Source organism: Plectropomus leopardus, chromosome 3 (assembly GCF_026936395.1).
Source record: "Plectropomus leopardus strain MGB_pleo_1.0 chromosome 3, ASM2693639v1, whole genome shotgun sequence".
NCBI lineage: Eukaryota > Metazoa > Chordata > Actinopteri > Perciformes > Serranidae > Plectropomus > Plectropomus leopardus.
The window spans coordinates 11,521,362-11,531,698 of NC_142178.1; the positions used below are offsets into that span (position 1 = coordinate 11,521,362).

General features: G+C 37.9%; 1 protein-coding gene and 1 long non-coding RNA gene across 2 annotated transcripts; one reads left to right on the forward strand and one right to left on the reverse strand.

The window, feature by feature from the left end:
- Positions 1–132: 132 nt before the first annotated feature.
- LOC121941470 (N-acetylmuramoyl-L-alanine amidase) lies at positions 133–6,657 on the reverse strand. The gene is made up of 5 exons (XM_042484265.2): positions 6,433–6,657; positions 4,265–5,125; positions 2,550–2,760; positions 1,455–1,752; positions 133–201 (listed from the first exon to the last, which is right to left on the reverse strand). The coding sequence occupies exons 1-5, from the start codon at positions 6,503–6,505 to the stop codon at positions 172–174; spliced, it is 1,473 nt and encodes a 490-aa protein (XP_042340199.2). The 5' UTR covers positions 6,506–6,657; the 3' UTR covers positions 133–171.
- Positions 6,658–6,812: 155 nt separating this feature from the next.
- Positions 6,813–10,255, forward strand: LOC148189918 (uncharacterized). The gene is made up of 3 exons (XR_015776212.1): positions 6,813–7,133; positions 8,666–8,809; positions 9,619–10,255. It is a non-coding gene; the product is annotated as an uncharacterized LOC148189918 (long non-coding RNA).
- The last annotated feature ends 82 nt before the right edge of the window (positions 10,256–10,337 follow it).

Below are 10,337 nucleotides of genomic sequence, written 5' to 3' on the forward strand. Positions count from 1 at the left end.
ATATTCTGTTTTTGTTATAAACAAAAATGTTGGTGTAAAGCAATCACTGCATAGTTTGAATCAATACCAGTACGAGAAAATGTAAAACCTGGCAATGAATCCTGCCAGTAGAAGAAAATTGAACAGGACAGGTTTTAGAAACAAACATTTATTATAGTTGACCAGTTTCCTTTATTCTTCTGTTTCTGCAGAATCCAATTCCTGTAAAATCACGAGGGGAGAAATAAGATAATTGTGAGGTAAGACTGACATTCTCTCTTGTTGTTGTGTAAATATATAGTATATATATATAGTTAAGTCCTTTTTGTTCAGTGAAATAGCTACTGTCATACACACCAGACTCCATTTAAATAAACTGTATTTTAAGCGTATATATAGAGCTGGCATATTTTCACCATCTATAGGTGAATTAAGTGTTTATTTCAACAGAACCACAGTTGGTGATTCTTGAAAGATGAATTAAGGCTGCTTTTGTAAGTTTTCTTTTGTTTCTGTCAACTTTGAATTAAGTGTCTTTTACTATAATGGAATTACTGTTAATTTAACCCTTTGAAACCTGGAGCAACGTCACTTTTGTTGTGCTGCTTTCAGGCAAGTTTCACAGGTAATTAAACTTTTAAACCCTGAGCAAATTGCTGTGATTTCTTTCAAAAACATGGGGAAAAGGCAATGAATAATTTGGTAAGAATTGCTCTACAAATTGCAAGAAGATACTAGAAAATTATTTTTAAAAAGGCTTGAGAAAATGTCTGTTTCTTTTTTTCTTATTTTATTTCATTTTCTTATACTTTGAAGGGTTTTTTTGCTAATCTTTTCATTTCTTCTTTTACTGGTCATTTTCGTCTCGTATTTTTCAAAGAAGTCAGATTTTCTTGTGTTTCAAAAGCTTAAATGGAGTCTGGGGGTTTGGCAAGAGCACTATCTGGGCTGTTTCTGGTTAAACTAAATGGATCTTACTCTTTAACAATGAGTCCACCTCTGCAGGGAACCTTTCCATAATGTTGTCAGACACTTAGACTTACAATCTGATCATGTCAGTGGCAAAAACAAGCACTTAGTGGATGAAAATTAACAGTTCCAAATGCCCTGAGTGCTTACATTGTAGAAGTTTCTCTCAATACTGGATCACTTAAAAAAAATGTTCAGATCAGAAACACAAAAACATGTAAAATTTGGGTCCAGGTTGAAAAATACTGATGTTACCCCTTAACCTTGCCAAGCCATTAACTTGATCAGACATGTATTGGTTGATTGAAAAGTTCTATAAACATGTCAGATCCCTTTGTAATCCCTTAGAAGTTAGTAGTTATTACAAACTAAACAGCCACCAGCATAACTACAAATGAGATCTAAACTAATCCAGATGCTGGAGGATTAACACCAGAGCCATTTTATTCAGTGAAGCTATTTAGAAGTTTAAGAAAAATAACAGCTGGCAGTGGCCATTATAATACCTTGAAGTGTTCCCAGCTTCTTATTTCTGAAAAGAAGGCATCTCCAGGGCAGGCGGTGTAGTTCACCACCTGTCTGTGGCCGTGGATAGTGAAGTCAGCAGCCAGTCCTCCTCCATCTACTGCACATCGGACCAGACGATGGCGCAGCAGGTCCATGGCATGGCGGGACGGCAGGGTGTCAGTGTAGTTGCCAATGATGGACACACCGTACCCCATGGCATTGTGCCCCTTGGTGTGTGTGCCGAGATAGTACCAACCTCGGCCCTCATAGACATAGCCGTCAGAGCCGACCACAAAGCTTTGGGTGCAAAGACAGTAGTCATACGATCAATAAATGCAGTGTAAGTGGTCTGGGGTAAACTTATCATTTATGCAGAAACTGGAGGGTGATGTGATATTTAGAATAAATGTTATGTTTATGTAAATGAAAGACAAGAAATCTGCAGCATTCCTACATATAGGCTACTCCAACTAACATAGAAAGCATGAATTGCTTATTCAATGAAAAGAATGACAATGATGGGAATATTCTTGTTTTCTTTCTGAGCTAAGAGCAGATGGAAACAATTCTCATGCCTGTGTGTTGACTATGAATAGGAGATGGAGGGTGATTAGCCTAGCTTAGCATAAAGACTGAAAGTAGAGGGAAATGCTAGCCTGGCTGTAAAGAAAAAATCCACCTGCCAACACCTTTAATTAACAGTTGATATCCTAGTTGTTTGTATCTTAGTTGCCTATAAAAAAAAGACAACAATTTGTGTTTTAAGAGGGAGTAACATAGTGTAACAATATCTTGAAGAACAAGTTATCCGTCTACCCAACATTAGTTACTGCACGTAACTCCTTGTATATCCACAAACTGTAGCTTTTACATGATTGTGTGAGAGATACATGCTCCTTAGTCAGCTTTAATGGTGCTTTAAACTTTGGACAGAGGCAGGCTAGCTGTTTCCCCTTGCTTCCAGTCTTCACGCCATACGTCATCACACTCCATCCCTAAGTGGTATCAATCTCTGTATCTAGGCTAACTTTTGGCAAAGAAAAGCCAATGAACATAGCTATCAAAATATCCCAACAACAACAACAGTTGGTTACCTGTATCCTATGTCAGTCCAATTACGATCTTCCTGATGGAAACGCTGCATGGCTCTCATGTCACGAGAGCAGCTCGGAAAGGATAAACAGGGCAAGGACGGCTCATAGGTGTGGTGAACATAGAGGAATTGGACGGGCAGAGACATTGGGATAGGTGTACTCTGGTAGGCTTTAGCCCCCCACTGACAGCGAGGGATGATTTGAGGGCAGTCTGAGGAGCGGAGGAGAGAGGATGAGGGTTATGTAACCAAAGCCACAACAATTTTGGCCGTCATACCCACAGACCTGTATTTCCAAACACTCAAAAGTTGAGGTCTAAGACTTGAACCTAGAGCCTGACTGGTATTCAGTATTTATTCACGATATGTCAGTGTCTGTGTATGTGGCGGCTGCTAACTAACAAAACTTGCAGTACAGAGTGTTAAAGATATGTTTGAAGTAGTCCGGTTTAGAAATAAGAAATGATTCCATGACATAATTTCTTCTCCAGAGTGCGCAGACAAGCTTATTTTTCAACTGTAAAACTGCTCAAAACATATCTTCACACATTTCTAAACAAATTAAAACCTGCACTTTTTAAAAAACCTCCTTAGGGCAGTCAACATTTAGTGAATAATATCTTATAAAGTCAATGTGCTAAACATGTTAGCACAGAGTTGGATTTTTGTCCACAAGATGAGTGTAAATCCAGTATTAGCTCTCTTTTAACTCCGTATTTGGTCTCTACCGACTCCTGTGGTACATATCTGGCCCTTTAGCTCCTTAACTGCACTGCAATTAGTCGCTAAACGTAGCCTATGTGTGGGCTGGTTTTTGCTTGGCAGGTAGCAAATTTATCAGAGCAAATGCAGAAAGATTTTAATTTAAATTGCTAAAAGATGCTAAAGGGAGTCAAGTGGTAATTTGCTATTTTTTTCATTATCAGTTTATCTCTTGCTTATTCAATAAGAATATTGCTTAGAGTAGTTTTAAAGAGCAGTTTCAAGCCCTCTGTAAAACTTACATTTTGTTTAACTTCTCATCTTGCTGCAGTGATGCAGATGTGTACTGTTGGGTGTCTCAGTACATCCCAGCATCACTTTTTAAGCCTGTTCTACTCTTGTAAAATATAAAATGAAGATTTTATAAGGAAAAAATAACATTATGGATTTTTTGCACTCTCAAAGTTTGATATTATTTCAGGCTCAAAATGTTGTTCAAGACTCACTAGACTATAAGAAAAATTATTCTTTGCAGGTTTCTTTAACCATACCAAGGACTAGCCTTTGTGCCAAGCTGCAACAGTTAGTACATATATTAATTGGCTGGTCGACAGAAGAAATTTGCAATAAACTCAATGTAATATAATTTAAGCAATTTCTGAAGCAGAAGTTAGCGTTGCAGCTTCCAAAATCTGAGTATATTTCAGATTTCATACCCTTCTATTACAGTAAACTGAATTTCTTTGGCTTTTGGAGTGTTGGTGAAACTAAACAAGGCATTCAAAAAAGACGCCATAGGGTTTGGGACCTTGTGAAGGACATTTTTCACAATTTGCCAGATTTTAGAAACGGAATGACTGAGTGGATGAGATGCAGCTCACTCAGCAGTGGGAAATCAGAGACTGCTCTGCAAAAATAATAATAATCAGTTGTTTAACCGCTGATGTAATTAATGGTTAACTGCAGCCCTACTTTGCACCCAAATGCACTTTTGTTGATAAATTCATAGCTTACCCCAGTAGTTTTGCACAAATGCTTGTAATCCATCCTTCACAGCCTTCCCCACTCCAGTGTCCTGAGCTATCCAATCTGTCTTCTCCAACTTCCAGACTAATGCCAATGTCTCCATCACCTGGCTGTGTAGATCGAGTGACTCCAGAATAGCTCTAGAGATCTCCCTTCGCCTTGGGCTAACATGGCTGGTTATATCATCAAGACCCCGTCCTTCATGCAGAGTGAAACTGTAGTATCCTTTCAAAACCTCACTGAGGGCCTGCGGCTGTTCAGATGCAGTTAGGTTGCTGAGGTCCGTGCCCAGTATGAGTCCATCCATGCCACCATTAATAACTGCGTCAGTTGCCAGTGTGGCAGGCCGAGACAGCCTGAACAACTTAGGCTGGTCCACGCTGTCCCAGCACCCATTAGGCCCCAGGCGCTTAGATGGCGGGATGTCCTGGAGACTGAGGAAGGATAAGCCCAGAGTCCTACCTAAGGTGAGAGGGAAGATCCCAACAGCTGGTGTCCCCTCCATCTTGGCTGCCAGTCCTGCTTCAATTCCTAGCAGTAACGGTGCAAGAGCTACTGTGGTGCCATCTGGAGCAAGAACCACCCCTCTTTCCTCTCCATAGTCTGTCACAATGTGGTGCATGGCCTTATCAAAAAAACTGAAGGATGAGGCGTTGAGAATAGCTGTCTCTAGGAGCTCAGCGTCCGTGAGGTTATACGAAGCACCCAAGAAGTGAACTGTCATTACATCGTCGTGGCCAGCGGTCCTTCGCAAGGCTCGGGCCAGAGCGAGGGGGGACAGATCAGGGTTGAAGTCTTCCACCTGCTGCACAGCTCGGATGAAGCTCTCCATGTTGCGCAGGTGGCCACCTGAGAATAACGCACATAGGGAAGAAAAGAAGTGAATGAAATGCTTAATGGATCAGTGACTGAAATCTTTTAGTTCTAAGGACATTCATATTGTGAAACTTCTTGAGGGTCATTGTAAAAGACTATTTATCAAAAACTGTTAGCCTGAAGAAGATCAAAGACAGTAAGTGTCTTACTGTCTTTGATCTTCTTCTCCCTTCGTTTTAATAAAATCTCATTTGACACTGTTAATTATATTCATGACCATATTCGGAACCTAGCTAAGTTCGGGACAGTACAAAAATTACTGGGGTTGGACGTTGGGATGGGATGGAGGTTGATATTTTAAAAAGCAAGGCCCTTCCCATTAATAGCTTCCTGGGACCCTCCCTTTTACTTTTGGAAACCCTCCCTCCAAAATTTCATAATGAAACAGAATTAATTTGAGGGTCCAGTGTGTAAGCAGCTTGTTGTGGTAAGGGCAGCAAATTGCAAAAACTGAAACTTTTCTCGTGTGCCAAGCAGGTAGGAAAATTACTGTTGCAGAAATAAAAACATGAAAATGCGAAAAGCGCTATCTAAATCCAGTGTTTAATTTGTTCATTCTGGGATACTGTAGAACAACATGGCAGGTGTAGATATAAGCGGCTCATTTTAAGGTACAGAGAACACACTGGAGCTTTAACTGAAAAAGGCAAAACATAAAAATGTATCTAAGTTAAAATATTGATGCCCTTAAATACAAAAGTGGCCAGATATGTGTGACATCAAATACTTGACTGTCAGGGTTAACCAAATCAATAACATTATGAGTACAATACATTTGACAAGGGTATGCCAAATATAGTAAGAAAAAACTTTAAAAACTTAAACTTAAAAAACTCCTCTTATCTCCCCCAAAAAAGTTCTGACTACGTACCTACCAACTCTGGCTTTTTTTTCACGCATCCTTTCTGTCTCAAAATGTTTAAGGTGAAAGGTATCTTCTCCCTTTTGTATGTTTTGTCTCTTTTATATTATATATTTATTTTAGGGGATAAATATAGAGGTTTGCATATATTTTTATGTCTGATGAGTGAATCTGATTGGAAAAAAAAAGTTTTGTTGATTTATATTCTGGAAGTTCAATATTCATCAGGCTATTTATAATTAAAAGTTATTTGAAGTTAAGAATGCAGATTTCAGGGAGTTGGTGAATCAAAAACTGACAGATTGCACACAACAAAATAATTCCTTATCAGCATACAAAAAGAAATTGTGTAGCTTAATGAAGAATTTATCTTGATGTATTACACAAATTGACATATTTAGCAAATAACTGAACTTACCCGTTGGCCGGCTATCAGCAGTGAAGAAATAAGACAGAGCCAGAACAAAAAATGACAGTCCAAATAAAGTCATATTTGATCTCCTACCTCTAAAACAGCAATTTTCTGCTGAACTAAAACAACAACAACAACAACAACAAAACCAAAGAATTAGACTTTTTCAAAGCTAAATGGACAAAAGACAACCTCAACAGGCTTTCCAAAAAGTAACCCGAATACCTCCCTGCAATTTCTGGGTGGATTTGTGTAGGTGTATTTGTATTTGTGTGGGTGTACGTGCATGACTGCAGTGTTATGTCCTAATATGGAAGAGTACGCTGTGTACACTGATAGCTCCAGATATTGATTTAGAAGTTAAAGTGTGTCATGAGTAAAACAAAGTCTGGGCCCCATAGTGAGATTTATGACAAAGGCTGCAAATAAGTATTTTTCTAAAAATGTTGAGTTGTGTCACTCTCACACTCTTATATGTCATTCAGCTTTTTACAGCTCTCTCTGAATACAATATATCATTTAACAAACAAAGTAAAGTGAAAGTTAAAGCAGATTTATGGTTAATCTTTACCATGTCATGTGATGTCTGCAGTTGTTGTGTACACACCAGTGTCAGGAAACATTTTAGTCACAGGAGATCACAGAAACTCTCATGTCACATGAACTTTTAAAGCAGGCCGGGGAAATTATGGGAAACAATATATCTGGTAAGGTTGTGGTAATATTAAGGTTAATAGCCTAAAGTTCAAGATTTTAAGTCATTAAACAAATATGAACTTGTGTTGAGATTAAATTAACCCCAAAAGATAAATAACTTAATAATAATAAATTTAATAACAGTGCTAAAGCTAAAAGTATGGAAGCCCATCTCTGCCAGAAAAGATATATAAATAGTTAATGTTACGTACGTCGCTAAAAAGTCCTGCAAGGTGATATCTATTTTTTATCTTATGTGCACAAGATAATAACTTTTTCCTACAAGTTAATTAATGTGTTCAGACAGATTTTTTAAATATCTCTCTCTCTCTCTCTCTATACATATATATATATATATATATATATATATATATATATATATATATAGGCACTTTAAAAAATGAAAATACTAGCTTTGTAAGAATTGTGAAATGTCAAGTTAAAATTTTAACTGACTGAAAAAAAGTTAATTTAAATCCAAATTATTCAGTCCAAATCATAACATACAATGTACATAAAGGAGATTAGTCCAAACTTGACAGATGCAAAGTCAACATTTTTGACTGACTTGATCGCTCATAATATGACATGGTTTTAATCTTTTGGGATAAAATTGTACTTACAGTCAAGTCAGAATTATAAATTAAAAAAGTCATAACTTTGACTTGTCAGTTTTGTCACATGTAACTCATCGGCTCTGTGTTTCATGTGTGTCTGGAGCATTTGAAGCAAAGATGTTCTTGGTTTGCAGATCACTGGTGTAATATGGGAGTAATCATGACAACAAAGAAAACACAGTGATAATGTGAATCCTGATGGTAATTTCAGTGTCTTTTTGTGAAAGCTAAAATGAAGACACAGGTTTAGAAACTGATGTTACTTAAGTGTTGCCTAAAATAACATTAGTTGTGTGTTTGATGTTGTTAGCATTAGCCTGCTAGTCTAAAGCAATAGCCTATAAAAAGTTTAATTAACTTTCCTTCGTTCATCTAATCAATTAATGGACCAATCATTTTATCTCTAAAGACAAACACACTGTATAACGTGTTGAATGTCTTGATTGCACCTGTTATTCATTGATCTGACTTCTTTGTAGTAGAAAGTGAGATTTGCATGGGAAAATAGACATCGCTAAAATGTCTATTCATTAACAGTTGGTTAGTCTTCTATTGCAGTTGTTTTTTGCAGTGTTTCAGGCTGACACCAGCAGTTTCCAAACAGCTGATGGAAAATCATCCATTTCCCCATGTTACCACATAAGTCAGATAAACCTCTGACTGCATCTGCATTGACAGGCCTGATGGAATAATATCTGTGGCCCTCTCAGACTGTCTATAGTTGTTTGCATTGTGGGATCACCACAACATAGTCCAACGAGGATGTATTACACATTAAGCCTGCAATGAAAGCATTATGTCAGTGCAATAAAATGTTTATACCTGTGTTTTGCTGTGATAAAATGTAAATAAGTGCATGAAGGGATTATCTTTTGTAGAAATGTATTTTTCCTGAACTTTAGAAGTAACAGTATTTATGTTTTTAGAAGTCAGGTGTTTTACAATACAGGATGCTGCAACTGGAAACTTTACCATTGGGAAAGAAACCAAGGGAAGATGACTCAATTGTCCAAGAAAAAAGAAGGAGATCTCACTCTGTTCCTGTTTCTGAGTACCATTAACGTGATATGGTAAGTACTAAAGAGTAATGATAAAGTTGAAGTCAGTTGCTGGAGACTCCCATTTTTTCATTTTCTCTTAAAACACCTGACATGACATTTGGCAGCCTCGTAGTTTGACTTTGACTGAAAATTGTTGTAAAGATTAAATTTATTGTGCATCTCTGTTGAGCGGAAGCCTTTTCAACGGCTGATCAGTCCTGTCTTGATCCATGTCTCTCTTATGCCGCCTGCTGATCAAACCAGAAGCGCATTTCTCTGCATTTCTCCACGCTGGTCAGCAGCGGTTCTCTTTCTCTGCTCCTTTCTTTTCACACTGAGAGCTCTGTCTCTGCTTGCCTCTGTGTCTCTGAGTGTTTATCTGTGTCCCTGAGTGCATGAGTGTGTACATCTCTATAAGAGTGTCTGTCAGTGTGTCTGCTTGTCTCGCTACCTCTTTAAAGACACAATTAACAATCATTGTGGAAGCACTGGATGCATATAAAGTATCTGATGTTTACTATGTTTAAGTATCAATAGTAATTTTATGAATTAAATGTACTTAAGTAGGCCTATTGGAAGAAAAAGCACAAGCCAATGCTGTTAATTAAAAAAGCAAGCAGTTTGAGAATTATTACATCTATTTCTTTGTAAAATACAACACCTTATTAATGGAGCGTAAATGACACTTTTACAAAAACAAGGTCTTTTTTTACAGCCTAAAAGTTTTAAATAACAAAATCCAGTTTTTCCTTCTCTCCCATTTCCTTCAGTCCCTTTGTAGTAAGTAACTAAAATACTTAGTGGAAATGTAGTGGTGTAAAAGTATATATTTTATTTAGAAACCAGCTGCATCACCGTGTGGTACGGCAGTGCTACTGCTGTGGACCGCAAACGCCTGCAGAGAGTGGTGAAGACTGCTGAGAAGATCATCAGGACTCCACTGACCTCTCTGCAGAGCATCTACCACCGCAGAGTCCACAGCAGAGCTGCCTCCATCCTAAAGGACCCCACCCACCCCCAGCACGGTCTGTTCACACTTCTACCCTCAGGCCGGAGGTACACAAGTGTGAAATGCAGGACCACTAGACTAAAGAACTCTTTCTTTCCCGCTGCAATCAGACTCCTAAACTGCTGACAGGAGTTCACACAGCAACTACCTCACACACACGACCTCATAACTGTACCTGACAGTTTACTATTCCGTTTGCACATGCACAATTGCACTGTTCGAATTTGCACTGTACTGTTTTATTTGCACTGTTCTTTCTATTGTAAATTTCTAAATTTCTATTTCATATTTCTTTTATATTTGCTACACATTAGGCATTCTGTGGACAGCAAAGTAAGAATTTCATTGTACAGGGAAACATGTTTCCATACTGTGCATATGACAATAAACACTTTGAATCTTGAATCTAGGAAATGTAGTTGAAACTTGTCTGAAATATTAAAACTCAAGTCATGTATAGATACTTCCAAAAAATACTTGTAACAAAGCATTATTACTTCGTTAACATACACCACTGCTGGATAATCAGGCCCAATTTCCGACCCCCTA